The sequence below is a fragment of the Mustela nigripes genome, chromosome 3 (assembly GCF_022355385.1).
Source record: "Mustela nigripes isolate SB6536 chromosome 3, MUSNIG.SB6536, whole genome shotgun sequence".
NCBI classification, from domain to species: domain Eukaryota; kingdom Metazoa; phylum Chordata; class Mammalia; order Carnivora; family Mustelidae; genus Mustela; species Mustela nigripes.
The window spans coordinates 57,948,601-57,975,242 of record NC_081559.1 but is presented as its reverse complement, the minus strand read 5'-3'; the positions used below and the strand labels follow the sequence as shown (position 1 = coordinate 57,975,242).

The 26,642-nt window shown below is 34.1% G+C and overlaps 1 protein-coding gene across 5 annotated transcripts in view; it reads right to left on the bottom strand.

Moving 5' to 3' along the window:
- SLC4A10 (solute carrier family 4 member 10) overlaps positions 1-26,642 on the bottom strand; it is a 161,517-nt gene that overhangs the window by 127,210 nt on the left and 7,665 nt on the right. For 4 of the 5 annotated variants that reach the window (XM_059394076.1, XM_059394075.1, XM_059394077.1 and 1 more), the window contains exons 2-3: positions 17,552-17,690; positions 8,901-9,061 (exon numbers count right to left, since the gene is read on the bottom strand). In XM_059394076.1, the coding sequence (XP_059250059.1) occupies positions 8,901-8,931 (31 nt within the window). In that variant the 5' untranslated portion in view covers positions 8,932-9,061; positions 17,552-17,690. Of the gene's footprint in view, positions 1-8,900; positions 9,062-17,551; positions 17,691-26,642 lie in introns of those variants that run through there. The other variant, XM_059394073.1, reaches the window with a different exon arrangement.

The following is a 26,642-nucleotide window of genomic DNA, read 5'->3' as shown; positions in this document are numbered from 1 at the left end:
ATAAAGCTAGTATGAATGTTTAAAAAAAAAGTAGTAAAATCAACTACTATCTACAATAGGTTAGGATTACACAAAAAATGATGTAAAATATGACTTCAAAATGATAAAACACATTGGGGGAAGCATATTTAGAGTACTTTTAGAAGGCAGCCAAAATCAAGTGACTATCAATTTAAAATAGACCACAATATAGGTGTTATTATATATGAATCTCACAGTGACCACAAACCAAAAACCTATACTAGACTAGAGATACCAAAAAAAAAAGGAACATAAACAGAACACTAAAGAAAAGGGGGAATCAAATCAAATCAAATCAAAAGGGGAAAAGGAAAAAAAAAAAGAGAAAAGAAACAGAGAATAATTGCAGAATAGGGCAGGCAGGGAATGTGATAAGAAGGTACACCAATGACTTTAAAAGATATTTTTTCCAGGAATGAAATAATGGTTGAACATCTGCAAATCAATCAATGTGACATACATTAGCAAAAGGAAAGATAAAAATCATACAATCATCTCAATAGATGCAGAAAAAGTATTTGATAAAATACACAATTTATAATAAAAACCTTCAACAAAGTCAGTATAGGGAAATGTACTTTGACATAATAAAGACCATATATGACAATCCTACAGCCAACATCATATGCAATGGTGAAAATCTGAAAGCTTGTCCTCCAAGATCAGGAATGGGACAAAGAGGCTCATTCTTGTCACTCTTAGTCAACTTAATATTGGAAGTTCTAGCCATAACAATTAGGCAAGAAAAAGAAATAAAACGCATTCAAATTGGTAAGAAAGGATTAAAATTGTCCTGAAACTCTATGTAGAAAACCCTAAAGACACCAAAAACTATTGTTAATAAATGAGTTCAATAAAGTAGCAGGATACAGAACTCTGCTGCATTTCTATAAACTAATAATAAACTATCAGAAAAAGAAATATAAAAAAAATCTCACTCACAACTGCATCCAAAAGAGTAAAATACTTAGAAATAAATTTAACCAAGGAGGTACAGATCTATATTCTGAAAACCATACAATATTAATGGAAAAAAGAACAAGAAAACACAAATAAATTGGAAGTTATACAATTCTCATGGATTGAAAGAATTAATATTGTCAAAATTTCCATTCTACCCAAAGCAGTCTACAGATTTGATGTTATCCCTATCAAAATAAAGTGGCCTCACAAAACTAAAACAAATATTTTTAAATTTGTATGGAACCACAAAAGACCCCAAAAGCCAAAGCTATCTTGAGAAAGAATAAAGCTGAAGGTATCATCATCCCTAATTTCAAATAACACTACAAAGCTATAGTATTCAAAAACAGCATGGTACTAGTACAAAAACAGACACATAGATCAATGAAACAGAATAGAGCCCAGAAATAAACCCATGTGTCTACATGGCTTTGCATCTACAACAAATGAGGCAAAAAAATACAATAGGGAAAAATAATGTCTTCAATAAATTGTATTGAGAAAACTACATGCAGAAGAATGAAACTTGATCACTATCTTACACCATACACAAAAATTAACTCAAAATGGATTAAAGACTTGACCGTAAGACCTAAAACCTTAGAACTCCTAGAAGAAACTTATGCAACTTAGACAGTAATTTCTTTGACATTAGATGTAGGAACATTTTTCTAGATTTGTCTCCTCAGGCAAGTGCAATAAAAGTAAAAATGAATGAGACTTCTTCATCAAACTAAAAAGCTTTCACACAGCAAAGGAAATTACCAGCAAAATGAAAAGGCAACCTGTTGAATGAGAAAAAATATTTGCAAATCAAATATCTAGTAAAGGGCTAATATCCAAAATAAATAAGGAACTCCTACAACTCAGTAGCAAAAGGCAAAAAATTCAATTAAAAATGGGAAGAAAGACCTGAATAGACATTTTCCCACAGACATATGGATGGCTAGCGGGCAAATGAAAACATACTTATCACTAATCTTCAAGAAATACAAAACAGAACCACAGTGAGATATCACCTCACATCTGTTAGAATGACTAGTACCAAAAACATAAGTAATAACAAGTGTTAGTAAGGATATGAAGAAAAGGGAACCTTTGTGCACTGTTGGTAGGAATGCAAATTGGTGTAGCCACTATGGAAAACAGTATTTTTTTTTTAAATTTTTAAAACTAAGAGTCACTTATGGTTTGTCTCCCTCCCAATCCCATCTTGTTTCATTTATTCTTAAAACTATCATTTGATTCAGCAATTCCTTTTCTGGCTATGCATCTAAAGAAAATGAAAACACTAACTCGGAAAGGTATATTCAGTCCTATGTTTACTGTAGCATAATTTACAACAGCAAAGATACAGAAGCAAATTAAGCGACCATTTACAGATGAATGAATACAGAAGATATGGTTTCTATCTATCTATCGATCGATTGATCGATCAATCTATCTAGAATGATAGAATATTATTCAGCCATAAAAAGAATAAACTCTTGTTATTTGTGACAAGATGGATGAATCTGGAGGGTATTATGTTAAGTGAAATAAGTCAGACAGAGAAAGACAAATACTATAAGATTTCATTTATATGTGTAATCTAAAAAATATTTATTCTTCTCCTACCCACTTAAGCCCCCATGTTGCATCACCACTTCAAACAAATGAACACACAAAACAAACAAATAAACAAAAAAAAACAGACTCACAGATATAGAGAACAAACTGATAGTTCTCTCGGAGAATGCAAGTTAGGGGAAGGCAAAATCTGTGAAGGAGATAAAGAGGTACAAACTTCCAGATATAAAATAAAGAAGTCATGGAGATGTGATACATAGCACAAGGAACATGGATAATATTATATTAACTTTATATAGAGACAGGTGGTAACTGGACTTACGTGGTGATCATTTCAAAATGTATATAAATGTCAAACTACTCTGTTGTACACCTGAAACTAATATATTATGTGTGCCAATTATACTTCAATTTAAAAAGCCAGAAACCCCAATGAAACTATAAAACAATTAATTTCATTGCCTCACATAACAGAAAATCAAAATTGGGCTGGATTTAATTCTATTCCTCTGACTCTCTCAGCCTCCCCCTCAATCCCTTGGTATGAGTTTAACCTAAGGCTGATTTTCCTTATGGTCATAAAGTAAGTGTCAATAGTAACAAAGAAATACGTATCTTTGTTGATACCCATATATTCTTTGACTTCTTGTGACTTTCTCTTAAAAGGAAGTTCTTTCTCTTCTTCCCAGGAAAAACTCTCAATTCCAACTGACATAGCCTTGTCCAGGCTGAGACCATCCCTGGCTAAGGAAACAGCACCCCTATGACTGGGTGAGGCTAATCAAGAACTACCCTTCATTCTGGAATCAGTTCTCTAAACCACAGGTAAACAAACGTTTTCTGTAATAGGTCAAATAAAAATTTTAGGCTTTGTAAACCATGGAATCTCTGTAACCACTACTGAATTCTGCTGTTATTACATGAAAGTAACCATAAAGAACACGTACACAAATGAGCATGGCTATGTTTCAATAAAACCTTATATGGACAGTAGAATTTGAACTTCATATAATTTTCATGTTGAAAAATATTAGTCTTCTCTTTATTATTTTTCAATTGTGTAAAATGTAATAACTGTTCTTAGATCAAAGGCCTGACAAAATCAGACAGTGGGTGAGTATAATTTTCCAACTTTTCTCTATTATTTTGCTGCTTACAATGGAAAGAGGTAGAATGTACATTTAGGAATCAGCCATAATCACTATAATTACCTCTAAAGTTCCTTTCAATTTGGAAAATATATGATAGTATAGAATATTTAAATCTATACCTCACTTCTTTGGAGAGGAGTAGTTATAATATCCTTGAATTAATTTGAAATAAAAGAAATGATAAATTGCCAACATACGTAACTTTACACTGAAACCTTGCTAAGAGGGAAAAATGTATATAAAATATGCCACATAAACTTCATAATGGGAGTTATAAAGTAGGTTATTAAAACACCAGAAGGGCACCACTGTACCACAGCTTCATCTCTAAGCCATAATGTGTATCCCCAGTTCAATATTCTAATCAGAATTAAATGAAGCATATAAAATCCTATGTACACGGTTATGATTTTTAGTTCTTATCAAAGTACAGTCTTTTTGGGCTTAAGCACTACAAAAACCCCTAAGTCACTAGCTTCACAGTCTTTCAGAAATAAGGTCTTTATCTGAAACAGTTACATAAGAGAAAGTAAATAGAAAAAAAAAAAAAAAAAACTGCTCGTCTGCTCATTAGCCACACAGAAATACACAGTAAACTCCTCTGAGGTATAACTGCATCAAATATATCTTAATGAACTAGAAAATTTAATCATCTTGCTTAGGAATATAACATACTGAGGTGAGATTTAAGTACCAATGGGAGTCTGGTTCACTAATCACCCTCATTGTTCTCTTCACCACTATAATATATATTGTTATTAACCTTGAAAAGTAGGAAAGGATAACAAGCCATAATGGCTTAGGGCCCAAAGTCAAGTCCTACAATCTCAGCTGGCAATGATGTCTAAATGACACAGTCTAGCCTGTCAAAGCACAAGGCCAGGATCTGGCTGATATCTGGAGAAGTGAGAACGAAAAGGATAAATAGGTCACACTTCTCTAGCACTAAGCAGGCTCTAGGAACACTAGTAGCATTTCTGTAAAAAGGTCTCAGAAAGCGAAAAATTGTTTTTCATTCTTATCAGGCAGTTAGTTTATTGTGATCAATCCATCTTAACCACTGAATGAAAACCTCCAGAGATCATGAGATTTACAGATTCTACGGAAATCTCTGCCCCTTAGAAGATAATCATATAAATTCTTTGCCTTAAAAATCCATTGTCTTAAGAGGCTGGGAGTGGGGAGGAGTAAGAAATAGGAAGGGTCTAAATTCAGCAGTTTGGTTGTCAGGAGTGTATATATACGTATATATTAAAATTGTAAACTACCCAAAGAATGTTTATTTTCCAGAACAAGGATGGTAATAGTATGGACATGTTAAACAATATGTGACTATTCCCATACTACCAAACCTGCAGACTATACTCAGTGAAGCAAACTTCAATTTTTTCCTTCAATAGAACATTTTAAACAACAAAAGTTGTTTTAGGGGAACCTGGGTGGCTCAGTTGGTTAAGCAGCCACGTTCAGATCAGGTTATGATCTCAGGCTCCTGGGATCAAGTCCCATGTCAGGCTCCCTACTCAGCAGAGAGTCTGCTTCTCCCTCTCCCTCTGTGCTCTTTCTCCCTCCCTCTCTCTCTTTCAAATAAATAAATAAATAAATAAAATCTTTTTTTTAAAAGTTGTTTTAATGAATGGAGAGCTATGATTGATAATCTGTCTGTGGTCCTAACTTTGGTTTGGTTTTCATTTCTTACTCCCATTGACAGAATTAGGGTAAAGCATAAAAATACAGAGAGAATTTTTCCATTACTAATCTTTATAGAGCTGAATTTCAAAGAGATTGACATAGACCATAAAATCGCCTGTGATTTATATAAATATAATTAAGAAGCATTTTATGTTTATAAAAAATAAAAAAATTATATTAAAAAAAAAAGAAGCATTTTAAATACAATTAATCTCCATCAGACTAAATCACAGTAAGAAAGCATATCTGAAGAATACTGGATTCTAAAAGGTTAAATAATATTTTGAAGGAAGAAGTTAAAATTTATTCCAAGTTCCCTGAAACATTGGGAAATAGACATTTTTAAATTAACTTTGTCCAAAAGAAAATCCTACTTTAATTATACCAGGCATTCTTGACAGAACTGCCAGATACAAATGGGATTTTCTCCTGCTAAGTCTACAAAAATCTCTTTAAAGAATTATCTAAGACTATTAAAAACATATCAGAAGACTGATAAAAAAAATTCTTGATTATTCTAAAACAATATCTGGGTCATATTTCTCTATTAGAAAATACTAGAACCTGTGCATTCACAAAGTTTAAGAGTTTAGAGCCCTTAAAGATAAATATTATATCTAACTTTCGGAAAACTGAAACTAGTAACTAATATGTTAGTAACTTCCTAACGCAATAAAAAAAAAACAACATGATAAGTAGGAGGTGAAGAAGAGCTCCAGGTCCTATTGTTAATCATTATGGTCATAAGTTATCATAAAATAGAATAAAACAAAACATAATTATAGGTTAATAAAAGAAATTATTCCCATCGCTGCAAGTACCACCTATGATATATCACTTCCTGTTTATCTGTTTATAAAATGGGGATGTAGCCTCCTCTCTATTTCATAAGGTTACAGTGATAATAAATGTGAAAATACTTTACAAATTTAGAAGTCTTAAAAATGTATAGTTAATGCATACTTAGTAATACAATTGTCACAAAGCAAAAGTAGCAAAAAGTAAACAGAAAATAATTACAAACTATAGGGAGAAAATGTCTTAGTAAGATTTTATTGAGGGCAGAAACAAATACCTTTGGATTAAATAAGTCAAATTGCAATTACTTAAAGAGAGGACATCTCTTCTCATTAATGAGTGAAAAGAAATTTAAGGTAATAATGATCAACAAGTATTTTTAATCATTTTTTTAAATGTAGTATTAGCTCTAAACCACTGACATCTTCTGAATGGCATTTTACAGACTGCTCTGAACTGAAAATGGGACATTCAAGTTGAGCTACTTTGGAGACATAAAGATACAGACTAATTAGACGAGAAGAAAGAATAGAAGCTATTTGGGGTATCAAGACTTCCATTGAACTACTTTCCTTTGTAAGGACAGACTCAGAAAATGTAGTTTGCTTTCAAAAGCAAGAATTAACACAGCTAACAATCCTCCCATATTCTACAGAACAGAGCTTGGGGAAGGGGACAGCAGGAGGGAAAGGAAACATAAATTTAGACCAAAAAACTGATTGAAGGTGATAAGATGAACAGGGTTTCTGTCAAATTCATGGGAGACTTTCTGGTAGAAGTAAATTTCTCACGAAAGCATTAGAATATGCATGCTTTAAGTAATGAAGGGTATTTTCTGAGGTTAATTTTGGCAGGTTGAGGAATCTGACAGTCTCATTAGATATAGCCAGTCCTAAAGTTATTTGGATTAATCCATTTTCAAAGGTAATGCCATCACTGACATAAATAAACTCCTTATATTGGGCAACCTCCTGCCTCTCATTTCTCCATTTATGAAGTAAGATAAACAATCATAATACTAAGCCCCAATTTTGTTTTGAGTATCAAAAAGATAATGGAGAATTACTACAAAGAGCTTCCTAAACTGCAAAGGACCATGAAAATGTCATTTGGTTCCTAATTAAAACACAAAAATGTTATGGGCTATCAGCAAGACCCCATAACGTAAAGCTAAGAAATTACATTGGATAGCTACTTTTCCAGCATTCACAAGAAGTTTGCTAATTCCTAACTTAACCATTTTTCTCTAAGTCTTCAGGTAGTGCTATCCATGACTGTACCCTGTGTTTTTCCAAAAAATATAACTTAACCATATGGTTAAGTACAGTTATGTATTTTAAAGGGAAAGCTCTTTATAGGTGTCTATGAAACTCCAGGAAAGAAGGAAAAGAAGGCTTATCTAAATCATTTTTTTCTGTTCTGATTGTTTTTGCTTAATATTGTAGGCCAAGATGTCTTTCCACACTTACTTTTCTTTTCATAAATATTGCAATGTATGCATGTCTATCAGCTCCAATGACCAAATAAATAATTTTTAAAGGAATTAAACTATCATTAAAATGTGGGCAACATCCACTTCAAGCCATGCTTCTTCTTCAGACAGTGGTTGTACTGTAATACAAGGAACACACAGCTTACAGTCAGAGGCCTTTAGATGGAAAAAGGGCCCTGAAAGTCTCAGAGTTTCTATTTTCTTATTGAAAAATGGGAATAACACTTAATTCATGAGACTATTCTGAAGAATAAATTATATATATTTTTTGTATAATATTCTTTCATTTATGTAATAAAAAAAACATTCACAGAGTTTTGGAAGTTTGTTTTTTCCATTTCTACAATATAATTTAGACATTAAAGACTCCCTTAAGTCTTTCTACTTTACAAATAAATTCTACATGGAACTGCTTTTATTTCTTTTTTTCCACACTAGAAATTTTAAAAACTGCCTGAGTTATTGCTTTATTTTTATTTTTAAAATCTCCATTAACTATTTCATTTATACTCTTTCAAAACTCTTTTTGTATTATTTTGTTTTTTGCTAAAGTGTATTTGTCTTCCAAATCGAAAGACACAGGAGTTCTTTCCTCTATTTCTAGAGTAACAGTAAAATGCTTCCTAAACATAACAACTTGTGTTATATAGACATAATAGGTTTCTAATACAAATCTTTCATTCTAGGGACTAGTCATAATATTAAATTTCAAACTAATCTCAACTGCATTGCTTGGCATCCTCTGGAATTCATGAGTTTTAAATCAGTTTAAAATAAATGGCCATACCTTTCCCTGTTTTGTTCTAAATTAACATTTTCCCTATCTGCGGATTTTTTTTAATCATTTCCTGCATTGGAATGAAATGCATTCCATTATTGGAAACAATCCATCTCTAGCTTTATGGGTTTTTTCCCTTCAATTTCCCAATGGTGACAGTTAATTAAGCATGATAGTGAAAAACAATATATATTAAGTGTGAGTCAGGATATCTAGGTTCTTGTTCTAGACTTGCCACTGACAAGTTAGACCACATTCCTCTGAGATTCAACTTCTTCCATCTTAAATAAGGGAGGAGAAAGTTATATTTAAAGTCTCATATGCTTATTATAAGAATTAATTTTCCAAAGGTTTACATATAATTATAAGGAAAAGGGAATAACAAAAATCAACTATACCGAGATAGTGAACTAGACTAAGAGAAAAAAAGATATACCTGCAATTTCTTCTAAAGTGTTGGCATGCATGTCCAATAACACAGTTCCATTCAGAATACAACTTCTCAGCTCAAACAAGCTGTGCAATGAAAGAGTAGCCACATAGGGTTTGCTCCACCTTTCTCCTCCATCCTCCACATCTTCTTCAAACTTCAACCACCTACACAAATAAACATTATCAGCACATGGAATATTACATTGTAAATGAAATGATCCTTTGTTCCAAGAATAAAAAGTAGAAACAGAAAGATATTCACATTGCTTCTTGGTTTTGTGGGTTCAAAAGTAAAAACTAGTCCAAGTAATTTGGTTTATTTCACTTTAATGTCATTTAACAAGCATTCTTTATGTCATTGGAAGTTGTATAGAAGACAAAGAAAATCAAATGTTATTTTATTAGTTTGTTGAACTCTTAAAAAGTATGTAAGTGTTTATTCAGTAGTCACAGTGAATCTGTTGTGGAATTAATAGAAGGCACTTCATAGAAGGAAAATGGTAATTGAAAAAGATGCAAAAGGAAATGGAAGAATACTCCTTTTTCTTCAGTAGGAGATCTTAAAATGGAATATTTGAGTCTCAATAATTTTTCCACTTGATTTTTAGGGGTGCTAGTATAATTTGGGGCATATTTTACAAGAAAAATACATATTAGTCCTGCGTGGATGAAATCTAGTGATTGCAGTCATTACCTAGGGACTACAGAAACCTATGAGAATGGAGCTTAGCCTCAAATCCCTGGGCCTTCCTGCCCAGATTGAGAACAGGAGAACGTTGATGTCAAGATGCCAAATCAGAGACCACTGCCTTCTTAGAGTGAAATGAATAATATCTGAGCTTGTTTAACTGGGATAAATGGAAGGAATAAAGAGAAACCAGTGACTCCACTGTCTTGCACACCACTAAATCTCATTTTTAAGGGACTTGTTCTCTAATCCTAATAGATGACTAGTTTAATTCCACCATTTTTAATGAACCCTAAATAAAGCCTAAATTGCTTTTTCTCCCTTTCTTTCCACCATTTTCCTCATTTCACCTCTCCTTAGTCATTTTTGTTCCAACATATGATACACCTATCATAAGTTTATAAGACACTTGAAGGTTGAAAAAACTTACATTTAAGCCCCAAATCACTGACAGTATTTCTTCAATGCTGACAATTTTATAGAATATTTTTGTGTATATGGTTGGGAATTTTTCATTTTAGTGATTCTTAATGATTTTCAGGCCTTGATAGGGCCATAATACTTCACAAAGCATGTGATTGTCCTTAGTACTGTTCATCAACTAGTTGTCCCTATCTAGTAAAGAATAGCCACTTCCTGGCTCCCTTTTGACTAGGTGAGACCATATGATTATTGACTAGTTCTGCACAAGAAATTGTGAGCAGAAATTATGTGTGTCACTTCCAGACTATGCTTTTGCTCATTTTTCTAATTGATTTATTTTCATATTGTTGAAATTGGGAGTTCTTTGCAATTTTTTTATATAATATTCTTGTCAGATACATGATTTGTAACTTGTCTATTACCTTGTTCTTATCCTCTTAACAGGCTCTTTCACAGCACAAAGGTTTCTAATTTTGGTGACATCCAATTTATGAATATTTTCTTTTGTGGTTTGTACTTTTGATATCATGTATAAAAATTCATCATGTAGGTTCTAGGTCCTCCTAGGATTTTTGCCTATATTTTTCTCTCAATTTTGTATAGCTTTACATTTTACATTTAGATTTATGTTTGAATTTTGAATTTATTTTGAATTAATTTTGTATACACTACAAGGTATTTTTTACCTATAGATCTCTAACTGTTCCAGTACCATTGATGAAAAGACAATTCTTTTTCCACTAAATAGCTTTTACTCTTTGTCAAAAATCAAATAGCTCTACTTTGGGTTGGTCTTTCTCAGTTCTCTATTCTATTCCATTGATCTATGTGTGTCTCTGAAAAGAAATTTTAAAAACAAATCTAAAGGTATCTTTCTCCTTTTGGTATAACGTCCTTCAGATTGGAGGCTTGGTCCTTTAGAAAAGAAGAATGGAATCTCCAGGAATTCCAGTTTGGTAGTTAAGATAACCAAATATTTAGATGTTAGTTTGATTCAGCCATAGATTTTATGAATATTACAGGAAGAAGCGTAAGATACTTTCCATAAAAAGAAACCCACAAGTTACAAATATCAAGTTTCTAAACATTTCAAGATTCAGTGTTTTAGGCCAACTCCAGAATTATGCCAAAAGTGATAAAAAGCTGTTTAAATAATTATTTTTAAAAGACTATATTAAAAATTATATATATGTATATATACACACATATGCATATATATATATATCCTTTACACGCATTCTCTCTCTCTCTCTACCCACACACACACCAAACCCTGCTTAAAGATTTGTAGTCATTGAATAGACAGTCAGTTGCAAAACGCCTGATTGCAGTTAATGACCTAAAGTGCTGCAATTTATTCCAGTTTTCAAATAAACTCAACTGACATTTATTTGAACAGCAAGCAAGAGTCTCACAAGCATGAATGAGATGTAATGAACAATGAAAAAAATCAAAACTGCAGGCCAATTGTATGACACTTTCGGGAGGGAGGGGCAGATTTAAACTCTGAAATTATTCGATTTTCCTACAGTGTGTCTGGATCTGTTTTCATCCATGATTAACACCTTGGAATCTCTTTCTACTAAGCTGCAAAAAAAAACCCTGAAATAAAATAAGTGTTTCATGAATTCTTTGAGGATTAAGAGATGAAAGTCTCTTCTACAATACTCATATTAAAAACCTCCAAAATAAAATTCTTCTGCAAATTAGAAATAGATGCTCTCCTTAGAAATTAACTCCTTCTGTTTATTCGATGCCTACTAATTCCTTTTAACTTTTCTAGGATTTTTTATTCTCTGGTTCTACCCAAATAGAAAGTAAAATATTTTCCAAAATTATAGCCTTAGGCCAAGTTATGGATTCTTAAGAGAAAAGACTTGCGGCTACAGATAAGGGAGGCGGGTGCCCACGCCCATGCACCCTTGAGTAGGGGGTGGGGGCGGGGCAGAGAGCCAAGACGACTCCACACTGAGAGGGGAGCCAGACACAGGGCTCTAGCCCTGAGATTCTGACCTGAGCCAACGTCAGGTGTTTAACCCACTGAACTACCCAAGTGCCCCTAGCTGTTCTTAATCCATACTATCTTCATATCTCACATCTTCACATTCACAACACATCTCAATCTTAATGACGACTTAAATCTTTCCCAATTTTGAATACCAAATGCCTTCACAGCATCAATAAAATTGTTTTGATGCAATAATCTTTTTTGACACTGCCTTGTATGTATCAGAGGCCAACTGCTACCCCCTGCTTTGCCTCTTCTGAGCTCATTTGTGGGTAGGACTTTTAAAGGGCAACCACAGTGAGTCAAACATGTTGTCTTCATAACTGCACAGCTGTGGTATCTTTGCATGCTTTTCTATTAATAACATTATATGTTATTTATAAGCAGGACATTGTAATTGTGTTGATTTCATTAGCCCTTGTCATATGGCTTCTCTTAGGGTTTTTAAAAGTGAACAGCTGGCTTTCACAAACATTTATTAAATTATGATTCAAAAATTTAGCTTCAAAATCTAAAACTTTGCTTAAGTTTTACTTGGCAACAACAGTGGGCATGAATTATTCAAGATGTGATATGTGACAGGTGCAATGTGCTGATAAAGTGTCCTTTTTATTTCTACTATTAGGGTAGAAAATTATTAATCTCCCCTGGAATACTAATCAAAAGAAAGAAGTGCTTCAACTAGTTATGCTAATGATTTATTAGAATTAAATTGCATTTGGAAAATCAGATGGAGCCTTAAATTAACTAAAATTAGTCTTTCTAGATGAACTAGGGCAACCAGAATAAAATTACTTCTGCCACTTTAAAACTCACTACATTTCTAAGTCCTCAATAAATACGCTCTGTTCTTCCCTGACGTACTGTGTCTCGCCAAAATTCACCCTCCTCTTCGAGTCTGTTACTATTTTGACTGCTCATCAGATGTCTCCTTGAACCTCAATTAGCTGTACCACGCATAGGGTTACAGAAGCATGGCTAAGAACACAGGTCCTATTTAATAACTAATAATTGACACATCAACTCTTCTGTTCTGTATAAATGAAAGGGAATACATTTTGGTGGTTTAGGATAAACATGTTGTTCAGGTTAATACATGAGAGCATGATAAAATCCTACCTGTTCAACTATGATTAAGTGAAAGCTGTAGATTCTAGTCTTATTCTGCTTCAGGAGAGTGAGCAAGTCACAAGGAAGTTACTGCTTAAGAGGAACAGGTGGGTGGCTCAGTGGGTTTAGCCTCTACCTGCGGCTCCGGTCATGATCTCAGGGTCCTGGGATCAAGCCCCGGATCGGGCTCTCTGCTCAGTGAGGAGCTTGCTTCCCGCCCCGCCCCCCACCTGCCTCTCTGCCTACTTGTGATCTCTCTCTCTGTGTCAAATAAATAAATAAAATCTTTAAAAAAAAAAAAAAAGAACAGATCACTATTTGATCTCGAAGATGAAAAATCACCAGCCATTTTAAGAATAAAGGAGTTACTCCTGACAAAATACACATTCCAATTGTACTTCTCAGTTCTATCATGTACGATGACAGTGAAGAAAGGAATATAAAAGAAATGCTTCCAAAAAGTACCTTTCAGCAATAAAGAGATTCAAACTAACCAGAGCTTGGTAATCATCATACCCACCAGATAGATAGCCTTTCTTCAGGCCGTCCGGGAATACCTAGTATTTCTTCTAACCAGTTGAGGAGAGATGTTTCCAGCCTTAAACAGGGAGGTTTGCACTTTAAATTTCTTATCAATAATTCTTTAGTTATGAGAGAGCAAAAGTCATAATGCTAATCAGTGAAGATTATCATACATTGTTCCTCTGTCACCAAATAAAAAAGATGAGCATTCAGATTATATACATGAAAAAGTCCAAAGCACTTAGTTTTGAAGCAGTTGGGAGAAAAAAAAACACAGAATAGATAGTTAAAATATACCAAGTCATATAAAAACTACTTCAAATTTGGTTTTATATTTAATGTATTATAAGAGAAAACTTTAGAAAATAAATGATTAACTAACGTGATTTTTTATTCACTAAAAAGGGGAATTCAGACAGAACAACATATCACTAATTTAAAATATTAAAAAGGCAAATCTAGAAAATGATTTGACATAAAATAGGTAAAGGAAAGGAACACTTAGTTCACAGGGAAAAAATTAAAGCATATTTTTGGAAAGATGTTCAATCTTACCAATAATTTTGAAAAATAAGATTTATTTTTCATCTATAAAATTAGAAAAAATGGGGGCGCCTGGGTGACTCAATGGGTTAAAGCGTCTGCCTTCAGCTCAGGTCATGATCCCAACGTACTGGGATCATTGCTACATCAGGATTTCTGCTCAGCGGGCAGTCTGCTTCCTCCTCTCTCTCTCTCTCTCTCTGCCTACTTGTGATCTCTGTCAAATAAATAAAATCTTTTTTAAAAATTAGCAAAAGATGTAAAATTTTGATGATTTAGTCTTGCAAGGGTTTGAGGAAAATAAACACTCTCGTACACTGTTCATAGAAATATGAATTACTGAAACATTTTATAAAGATGATTTTGCAAATATCTATAAAAATTTAAAAGCCTGCTCTCATTGGTAAATAAGTTCAACTGTTAAAAATTCACCTTACCTAAACACCTACAAAATAACACCAAAATTATACATGTGAATGATCACTACAGCAATGTTTGTAGCAAACGTATAAAACAACCTAGAACCTTATCAAGAGAGGCTAAATAAAGTTCATTCGTATTGTTAAATGTAATGCAATTATTAAGAAGATTGAGTGCCCTGTACTGATAATAATGGAAAATGGTCCAAATATATTATTAAATGAAAAAATGAGGCATGGACTTTGTTTGTAATCCCTAGTGTATAAATCTTCAAAGGACATACATTTTCATGCAGATCTAGGTCTGAAATTTTTGAGAAGAGACACAAGAGCAGTGATTACCTTTGAAGAGAGGTAATGTGAACAAGAGTAGAGGATACTTTTGCTTTTTTAATCCTTCTGTACTTTGGTAATTTTATTTTATTTTTTTTTTTTTCTGGTTTGTTTGGGTCTTAAAGACAATGTATTTAGTATTGTCTTAAAGACAATGTATTTAGTATTTTATTATTTAGCAGAATGCTTGCTTTTAGTTTTTACAAAACAGTAACATTTCAAGAGTTTCCTTATATTCGATATTAACATGAGTTTTTAAAAAGTTGATAATGACTGCTTAATTTTACAAAATGCCTTCCTGCATATATTGATATAATTCTATGACAATGCACCTTTAATTAAATCATGGCCTTTTAAGACACCTTAAAGGTTTGCCTTGCTTTTTACTTTTAATTTTTTTATTTTTTATAAACATATATTTTTATCCCCAGGGGTACAGGTCTGTGAATCACCAGGTTTACACACTTCACAGCACTCACCAAAGCACATACCCTCCCCAATGTCCATAATCCCACCTCCTTCTCCCAAACCCCCTCCCCCCAGAAACCCTCAGTTTGTTTTGTGAGATTAAGAGTCACTTATGGTTTGTCTCCCTCCCAATCCATCTTCTTTCATTGATTCTTCTCGTACCCACTTAAGCCCCCATGTTGCATCACCACTTCCTCATATCAGGGAGATCATATGATAGTTGTCTTTCTCTGCTTGACTTATTTCGTTAAGCATGATACGCTCTAGTTCCATCCATGTTGTCGTGAATGGCAAGATTTCATTTCTTTTGATGGCTGCATAGTATTCCATTGTGTATATATACCACATCTTCTTGATCCATTCATCTGTTGATGGACATCTAGGTTCTTTCCATAGTTTGGCTATTGTGGACATTGCTGCTATAAACATTCGGGTGCACGTGCCCCTTTGGATCACTACGTTTGTATCTTTAGGGTAAATACCCAATAGTGCAATTGCTGGGTCATAAGGCAGTTCTATTTTCAACATTTTGAGGAACCTCCATGCTGTTTTCCAGAGTGGTACAGCAAATACTAGCAGTTCATTTTATTGTTTTTTTTTTTTTTAATGTTAACAGAGATGGAGTAGATAATAGACATTTTAATTTTCTTCTATTTACTTCTAGTACTTTTTAAATAAAAGGCACCTGCAAAGACTATTCAAAATTTATCAAACAAGAATTAACTAAGCCACTATTATTTATAATATCGTGACTGAACATTTAATTTCACGCTAACTCTGGGTAGAGTTAAGGCAATAATTAAATGCAACCAGAAATTTAATATGATCCAGTGGCTTACAGTGGCCTTCATAGGACTATTTAATCCCTGGGCCACTGAAAAATATGGCCAACAGAAAGAATTTCTAACACTGAGAGCTGTGTGACTATGGAAGGGATAACCTAACAAAGCAATCAAACCTGTGTCAATGGACATGTTCAAGCATATCCCACATCCTCTACCTAGAACAACGCCGCTTCACCTTTTCTTCCTAGCTAAGTCCAACTCAACCTTCAAGAGCCAGCTCAGGAATCACCTCCTCTAGGAAAGCTATCTTGATCCCTTCTCCTTCACCTTTGTGGTTTAGATCCTTGCTACACAAAATGTGATCCTCAAACCAAAAACATTAGAGTCGCATCAGCTGGAAGGTTATTAGAAATGCAGGATCTGAGATTCCATGCCTGAGGCATACAGAGTCTACTTTTCAGCAAGAAAAGTAGGTGATTTATATTCATATTAAAATTTGGAAAGCAGTGGTTAAAGGACAACACTTGCTATGACCACAGTTCATTGTGCACAACTGTGTCACAGCATTCATTAAACAGTAAATACAACTTTGTTTACTTGTCTGAATCCCTCATTAAACTGTGAGATTGTTAAAGTCAAGTCTAAGATTTTGGTTGTTCTCTATCCCTTATACCTGGCACATTATAGATGTTCCATAATTGTTTGTTGAATAAATGAGCAAAAAAGCAAGAATGAATGAATGAAAAGTAAATGTAAAATTTAGCTTATTATTCTTTTACAGCAATTCATCAATTACATGGCAGTATAGAAATATTAATTACAGTTGACAGAAAAGTAATTTTTGAAAAGCAATTTTTGAAAAGTTATTTGAAAAAGATACTATGTTTAGATGTATATATATCCTAGAAATACACTACAAAATATTTTTACCCTCACCAAATAGTACATAAATAAATCCAGGACTATACCTAAAGCCTCTTATAATGTTTTTCCTTTCTTTAAAAAAGCCCCACACTCAGATTATCATATAATATCACTAGTTTGGGCATAGGCCAACAGTTGAAAAGATAGAAATAAATTACTTTTAGATTCCTATTGTTTTCCTGATGACACACAAATTACGCTACTGTTTATCTTTCAGCCTGCAGCTGTTGCTGGCTCTGCATAACTATTTACTATAATTGCTGCCTTCAGATTTCATTCTGACCCATATCCCATTGTAGGATATGCCCAGGCCAGATGAGCAATTTCAGAAATCAAAGCTCATGGATGTTTGCAAAATCGTGGCTTTACAAATCTCTTTTCCAATAACGAACATTGTTTATTATACCTTTACCCTTCAACAAAAATCCTCACCTGGCTGTTTCTCGCCATTCAGCATCCTCACCTTCACGCCAGCAAATCTCATCCAGTTCTGTGAAAAGGTCATGAGGAATGTGTTCTTCATCATCATCCTCAGTTCCAAGAATAAACTGTACTCTCTGTGATGGGGTGTCTACAGAAAGTGAGAGACGTGAACATGCATTACTATGACTTCAACCTTAAAATTGCCTCATCACCAACTTCAACACCACTCCAAACTCACACCTCCCTGCCCCTCCATGTGACAATCATCCAGAGTAGACTTGGGAAATTAAAACTAAATTCAGAGAAAAAAAAAACTGAACTAAATTTAGCATTACATGAAGTCTAGTATAATTTGGGAGATAATTATATAAAATGTAAATATAATATGTATAGATTATCAAAAACAATATTAAATGTTATGATTATTTTTTGATTATTTATAACACTCATCATAGAAACTATTTCTGTATCTCCCTTATATTCATACACATTTTTTCTCATCATCTATCCTATGCTTTATGATAATATTCAGAACAGACTATGATAAAATTCACTTATACTAAAATTATACAGAATGTAATTCACCATGAACTCCCTTGTAATGCTTTTTTATAGTCACACCTTTGCCCCATCACCAAGCCCTGACAACCACTAATCTGGTCTCCACTGCTATAGTTGTGCCTTTTCCAAAATGCTATATAAATGGAAACCAAACCCCAAATCACCTGCATGCTACATCATCTACTGTTGGTGTTTGCCTAAACATTCGAAGACTTCCTATGACCATGACTATGCCACAAGTCACTATGTTCTTGGCAGGGGAGCAAAATAATTTGTGATTTGGACACAAGACACACAATTTCAAGGGTATGCATGATGTTCCTAGAAAGAACATGTTGTTCACAATTTGGGGGTGTCTAAAGTGGGGACCTGTATAATTTGGGGACATAGATTGACTGTGTTTCCTACAAGGCTTCCAGTCCAGCTGGCTAGCCTTACAGTTTCCCGTTTAGTTAAGATAACTGGGTCCCATTTTTAGAGGGACTACTCAACGACAGTTAGTCCAATCTGACCTACTTGCCCATGCTACCCACAAGGTGGTATTCACTCATTGCACTGTGTATTGGCTACAGAAAAGAGGGTATGGAAGACATCCAAAGGTGTTAATAGGTTTTGTGTGTGTGTGTTGAAGACGAAGGCACTGAGGACATCCTTCATTTCTGATAAACTTCTTCAGGTTAAAAGTATTGGTGGTATGAGTCACCTAGCAGAGAAAAGCAAGCCAGCAGTCAATTAGATTTAAGGCACTTGTCACAACTTGAGAGCCACATCAAGGTATTTTCTTTTATGAGGAATACTCCAGGGCAAGTTCTGAAAGATCATTAAATTCACCTCGATTCACTTCAGCAAGTATACTCCATTCCAGTAACTATAACTTCATCTCCTTTCCAATTATCCCCTACTCTAAATATCTCCAACTTTATTTGTCCATTCTTTAATTCACTTTCTGAGAATTAAAAAAAAAAAAAAGAAAGCATGCCTGGGGATTTCATCTTCATTATTTCTTCTTTGGTTTATATTTTTAAAAGATTATCTGATTGTTTACCTAGAAATCTTTACTAGGTAGATGGACACAAAAAACAAAATCCATTCTACCCTTATAATATAGTAAAAGTTATTTTAAAACCTAGTAGGAAAAAAAATCCATTTATTTTAGAAGCAAAACTACAAGGCTATCTAAGAATAAATTTTTTAAACTATACAATACATTTGTGATGAAGATTATAAAACTTTCTTAAACAATATGAAAGTAGACCTAAATAAATGAATGAATGTATACTAATGGAAAGGCTCAATAGTGAAAAACTCATATATTCAATGTTATTCCAACTAAACATTTGGTATTCTCAAGTATTTTTTAAAACACAGAAGAGGGGTGCTGGGTGGCTCAGTTGGTTAAGCGTTGGTCTTTGGCTTAAGTCATGATGCCAGGGTCCTGGGATCAAACCCAGTGTCAGGCTCCCTGCTCAGCAGGGAGTCTGCTTGTCCCTCTCCTTCTGCGCTTCTCCCTGCTCTTGTGCTCTTTCTCACTCCCCCTGTCAACTAAATAAACAGACTCTTTTTTAAATAGATTAATAAATAAATAAAATATGAAAGAATGAGTAAATCTGTAGCAAACATATAGTGATTATGGAATTCTATAATATTAAATATATTTTGTGAAAATAAACCAATTAATCAGTTATTTAAAAGATTAGGTTATCATAGGCACAAATGAGAGGATTTCAGAAGTCAAAAGTGAACAACATATAATTAATATAAAATATACTATAGCATCATACTTTCTGTATAAATAAATGTTTGCAGTGAGGCTCTAGACCCTGCCTATCTCATTAGCCTTATCTTCTGCCACTCTGTCCCTTGTTATTCCATTCAGGGATCATTAGTTTTCTTATGGGTTCTTAAAAATACCATGTTCCTTTCCATGTCAGGGTCACTCTATGCACTGTTTCCTCTACCTCTCCCATATGTCTTTCAGCATCTACTTCAATGTAATACACTTCAGCAAGCCTATCCAATCAGCCTTGCAAAATACACACACAAACACACATAGAAGCACATTCATATGCAAACAATTAAGTTAGGCATCTGTTATCCCAATTCACAGCACTCTGTACTTCTCCTTGTTACAGTTAACTTGATTGTAATTTTAAATTTATTGCACAATAGTAAATCAAATATTTTAAATAGTCAAAAACTAGTCTCTTGGAAAAAGATAGGAATAAGTTCTAAGACAAAACGTTATGGATGCAAAAATACTTTTCAGATTATAAAGCATTATATAAATATTACTGATGATGATTGATGCTAATGCCAGTGGTACTGGTGATGGTTAAAATGAAAATATAGGCCTGCCAAAAGAGATCTAGAATTTGAAGTAGGGAGAATGAGAAAATAATAGTGCCATTGATTAAAATAGAGTTGTAACATGGATGGAACTTGAAAGCCTTATGCTAAGTGAAGTAAGTCAGAGAAAGAGAAATACTATGTGATCTCACTTATCTATGGAATCAAAACAAAGAAACAGACACACACACACACACACACACTAAAGAGCCCCCACTAAACTCATAGAAAAAGAGATTTGTGGTTATCAGGGGCAGTGGGTGGAGGCTGTGAGAATGGGAAGGTGGTTGAAAGGTATAAATTTCCAGTTATAAGATGAATAAGTACCAGGCATGTAATGTAAACATGATGCCCACAGCTGACACTGCTGTATGATATATAGGAAAGCTGTTAGCAGAGTACATCTTATGAGTTCTTATCATAAGGAGAATTTTTTCCCTCTTTTCTTTTTATTGTATCTATATGAGATAATGGAGGGTGGATGTTGGCTAACCTATTGTGGTCATCATTTCACAATATATGTAATACATCAAGCTGTACTCCTTAAACCTACACAGTGATGTATGTCACTTATTTCTCAAAAAAAAAAAAAAAAAACTGGAGAAAGAAAAGGGTCATCAGAATGAGAATCACTATTACAGACTAAGAACTCAAAAGACAACTTTTAGATATGCTAAATTTGAGGTGACTTTGGGACAAACATATAAAGATAGTCACAGGAAAGCTGGAGATTTCACTCTGGAAAAGACGACAGGGTCAGTGATAGAGACATGGGTGGCATTTAGAGAAGTCATATGATTATAATGCATGAGGGCTCAAAAATGAAGAAGTAGGGAGAGAAAAAGACTCAACATTGGGGAAATAATCAGCTTTAAGATTTGGGAGAAGGAAGAGGAGTTAACAAAAGAATGAGAAAAGGAATAGACAGATAGGAAAAAGGATCGATACATTAAATATTTAATGAGTACCTTCATAGGCCAGGTACTATTCTAGGCAGTGAATTAGACTGATGTAAACAGGAAAAAAAATCTCTGTCCTTATAGATTGTAGAGCTGATGGAGACAGTAGCATAACAGGGGCCGTGTTTGGAAAGAATTTCAAAAGGACAAGAAGCTAATCAGATGCTTTAGAATCAATGACAGAACTGGGTAAGAACTACAGGATTTGGCTAGTCTAATGTTCAATAGCACTGGAAGTCCAGGGAATATGTATTATTTTACAATCAGAAAGAAAGAAATAAACTGTTTCCATTTGGAATATAGACAATATTTTCATAAACGGATAGTTAAGAAAATCAAACTACCAGAAGAAAACCCCTAATAGAATCATAATTGCAAATAAGCAAATTTCCTAGCAAAGTTTCATCTTTTCATTATTAGCTTTGTTACTTATATTGTTATAATTACATATTAATACCAGGTTTTTAAGTACATTTTTCCTAACAATAAGTGAAAATCCCCTGTCGGCTCTGTCCCAAAGTTCTCTATTTTTTAGGCCCTTTCTGGAGAAGAGTCAACAATTATGTTGAGAAATAGATTTTTCATAACAAGTACAATGACAGAAGTGACCTGGGAAATTTGCATTTACATATGTGATCTTACTGTCATGAAGACAGGAAGCCTCTTGCACTATGACATTTAGCTCAAGGGAGCAGATTCACAATACGAAATATTTATCATTATGCATTTCTGAATTACTGTATCCTTGTTTCTTCCTCTTTTTTTTTTAAAGATTCCATTTATTTATTTGACAGAGAGAGATCACAAGTAGGCAGAGAGGCTGGCAGAGAGAGAGAGAGAGGAGGAGGAAGCAGACTCCCTGCCGAGCAGAGAGCCCGATGCGGGACTCGATTCCAGGACCCTGAGATCATGACCTGAGCCGAAGGCAGCGGCTTAACCCACTGAGCCACCCAGGCGCCCTGTTTCTTCTTCTTTATCCTTGTTGTACTTTGGTAAATCAATATTCAGATAATCTATCATATGAAATTGTTAAATAATGATTATTTTGATGGTTCTGTTTCAAATTCATGTCTGCAGCCTCTACAAATCAATATCTTCCAACTTCATTTGAACTTTAAAATTTGCTCCTATTTTTTGGAGTTATATAGTCTGTTCCTTTAGAGTCCTACATTTAACTCATTTACATAATTTAAATAATATATTTATTGCTATTAATGCTAATTAGCTCATTCTGTCATAAGATAACAGATTAATTAAATATTTCAGCAGAAGCACCAGGAACTAATACATATTTCTCTCCAAAATGGACATAAGACTACATACAGAATTTACAAATCCTATTCCTGAAAACCTAGTTATCTAACTCATCACCCAAACGAAGGCTATAAAAGGGTCATAAGTGGAAAACTGTAGACACATTTTGGAGAGGATTTTTTTCAGAGGAATCTATAATGTGAGTCCCAAGTCTCCTTGCTCTCCTATAAAGGCAGGGAAGAGGGGTGTCTGCCCCTCCCTCACGTCAAGCAAGTAGAGCTCCAAGAGCATTAGAAGGGCTTGATATGCCCTCCTGGAATGGACTTGGGTATGATTTCTGCCTGAGAAACACAAAGTCAGCCCCACTGCTAATCACTGAGATTGCTGCCTTAGATAACATACTCTTCTAGTATTTATCAAGGCAGTGAGAGTATGTGTATTTTCTGTAAATCATATATGGGCCACACAAGATAGAGACAGAGAACCAGAGGGAGAGAGACAGACTGTGGAATGTGGGTTTCTCTTTGATTCTGTCGCAAAAAGCTGCCATGCAGCATAGACAAGACTTCATCAGAAAGAATATGTCACTATAGCTGAATGCTTAGGGGATGAGGAGGAATAAACAATAAGGCAGAAAAGAGTGCAGGTGAGAGACACTGCAGAGGAGAATGAGTAAATTCAAATTCTTATTAAGCCTAGAGAGTGTGATCTCAGCTTGTGACAGTACTAGTTAAATCAAAACTTTCCTGCACCACCCCTTTTAGTTCTTTTCATTTCCTATGCTCCAAATCTGAAGGGATCAGAAACCAGAGTTAGGATAATGATGGAACATCCGGGAAAAGGAGAAGCTCAAGGTAGGAGGGAAAAAAAAAAAGGGAGCAACTACAGCCTCCTCTTTCCTCAGCTGCAGCAGGCCTGGGCGAGGGAAGGGAGAAAAGCCTTACAGTTAAAGCCAAATTCAAACTTTCACTATTACATGAGTCTAAATATTTTAATTACTGATTAGAGAACTTTGAGTTACCTAAAAAATGACTAGAAAAGCTGGGGAGACTTCCGGTGTTTTCATTCAAAAGCAGAATAACAATTAGACCCAATAAATAAGTACAAAGAGATGATATAAGACAGAAATAGTTATAATAGTTATGATTAAATCCCACAATTTATTCAATGTTACAGTTATAAGAACCTTACAAATGATCATAAATTCTTTTATATTCATAAATGAATCATTAACCTTTAAACTCTAGTTTATTGAAATAGTAGTTGACTATGGTGAGATTATAAAAAGAGAGAAAAAGACAAAATAAATTTTTAATTTATTAATATCTTCTATGGATCAGTTATTTTCATACACTATCTCTTCTATATCTTACAATAACCTAGTATTAACCTGGTATTAATCTTAAAATGCAGTGCAATTAATGAAGGAGCCTAAAAAACAGTACATCCATGTTCATAGATAGAAGGACTCAATATTGTCAAGATGTCAGTTCTTCCCAATGTGATTGGGATTCAATACAATTCAATTAAAATCCCAGGAAGTTATTTTATGAATATCAACAAACTTATTCTAAAGTTTATTTGGAAAGGCAAATGATCCAGACTAGGCAACATTAATATTGAAAAAGAGGAACAGGTAGAGGACCGATACTACCTGACTTCAATGTTAACTGTAAAATGACAGTACTCCAGACAGTGTGATATTGGCAAAAGAATAGACAAATAGATCAACAGAACAGACAGAATAGAGCCCAAAAATAACCCCCATAAATATAGTCGACTAATCTCTGACAAAGAAGCAAAGGCAATACAATGGAGCAAAGGTAGTCTTTCCAACAAATGGTGCTGGAACAATTGGACATGCAAATATAAAAAAATGAATCTAGACAGGGACCTTCTGCCCTTCATAAAAATTACCTGAAAATGGGTCATATTCCTAAATGCAAAACACAAATCTGTAAAATTCCTAAAAATTAACATAAGAAAAAACTTGATATTCAGTAAGGTGGTGCCCTTTATTTCTTTTCTCTTTTTTATTTTTATTTTTTCAGTGTTCCAAGATTCATTGTTCATGCACCACACCCAGTGCACCATGCAATACGTGCCCTCCTTAGTACCACTACCAGGCTCACCTAACCCCCCACGCTCCTCCCTTCCAAAACCCTCAGTTTGTTTCTCAAAGTCCACAGACTCTCATGGTTTGTCTCCCCCTCTGATTTCCCCCAACTCACTTCTCCTCTCCAACTTCCAATGTCCTCCGTGGTATTCCTTATGCTCCACATATGATAATTGACTCTCTCTGCTTGACTTATTTCACTCAGCAAAATCTCTTCCAGTCTCCATGTTGATACAAAAGTTGGGTATTCATCCTTTCTGATGGAGGCATAATACTCCATTGTATATATGGACCTTATCTTTTTTATCCATTTGTCCGTTGAAGGGGATCTTAGTTCTTTCCACAGTTTGGCGACTGTGGCCATTGCTGCTATGAACATTGGGGTACAGATGGCCCTTCTTTTCACTACATCAGTATCTTTGGGGTAAATAACCCACTAGTGCTATTGCAGGGTCATAGGGAAGCTCTATTTTTAATTTCTTAAGGAATCCCCACACTCTTTTCCAAAGTGGCTGCACAAGGTGATGTTTTTTTAGATACAACATCAAAGACACTATCCATGAAATAAAGAACCGATAAGCTGGAATTCATTAAAATTAAAAATTTCTTAAGCAATAATTTAAAAATTAAATTAAAAATCTGTGCTCCGTAAAAAATAATGTCTAGATAATAAAAAGATAAGTTATAGATTAGAAAAAAATATTTGCAGAAGACATAACTGATAAAGGGCTATGATCCAAAATATACAAAGAACATCTAAAACCCAAAAATCAGGGGAAAAAAAGCTCATTTTTAAAAATGGGCCAAAGACAGAAGACACAAACAGACACTTCTCTTAAGACATTCAGATGGTGAACAGACACATGAAAAGATATGCAACATCACTCATCATTACAAGAATGCCAATCAAAACTATAATGAGATATCACCTCACACCTGTCAAAATGGCTAATAAAAAAAAAAAAAAAAAAAAACAAGAAACAAAAGGTGTTGGCGAGGGTGTGGAGAAAAAAGAAACTTCTTGCACCATTAGTGGAAATGCAAACTGCTATAGCCACTGTGGAAAACAGTACAGAGTTTCCTCAGAAAGTTAAAAATAGAACTAACTTATGATCCACAAAATGCACTACTGGATATTTACTCAAAAAATACAAAAACAATAATTCAAATGGATACATGCACCCCTATGTTTATAGCAGTATTATTTATAATACCAAATTATGGAAACATCCCAAGTATCCAATGATAGATAAATGGATGAAGAAGGGAGATATAAATATATATTTCACTCATATGTGGAATTCAAGAAACAAAACAAATGAGCAAAGGGGAAAAAAAAAGAGAGAGAGAGAGAGAGAGCCAAACCAAGAAACACTCTTAACCACAGAGAACAAACTGATGGTTACTAAATGGGTGGGGGGGGATGGGGGAAATAGGTGATGGGGATTAAGGGGCACACTTGTCATAATGAGCATCAGGTAGCGTATGGAATTGTTGAATCGATGTATCGTAGTATGCCTGAAACTAATATAACACTAAATATTTACTGTGCTGTAAATAAAATAAAAACTTAGTAAAGAAGAATATAATAAATGAATGAATGAATAAACAAATAAATATGAGCCAAAGACCTTAATAGACATGCCACAAACAGATGGCAAATAGGCATACGAAGAAACTGTCCACATTGTATGTCATCAGGGAAGTGCAAATTAAAACAAGACTCCATTGTGCATCTATTAAAATGGCCAAAACACCAACCAAATCAAATGCTAGCAACTATCGTATGTGGAGTAATAGGAACTCTCATACATTGTCAGTGGGACTGCAAAATGGCACGAGCATTTAGAAGTGGTTTCTTACA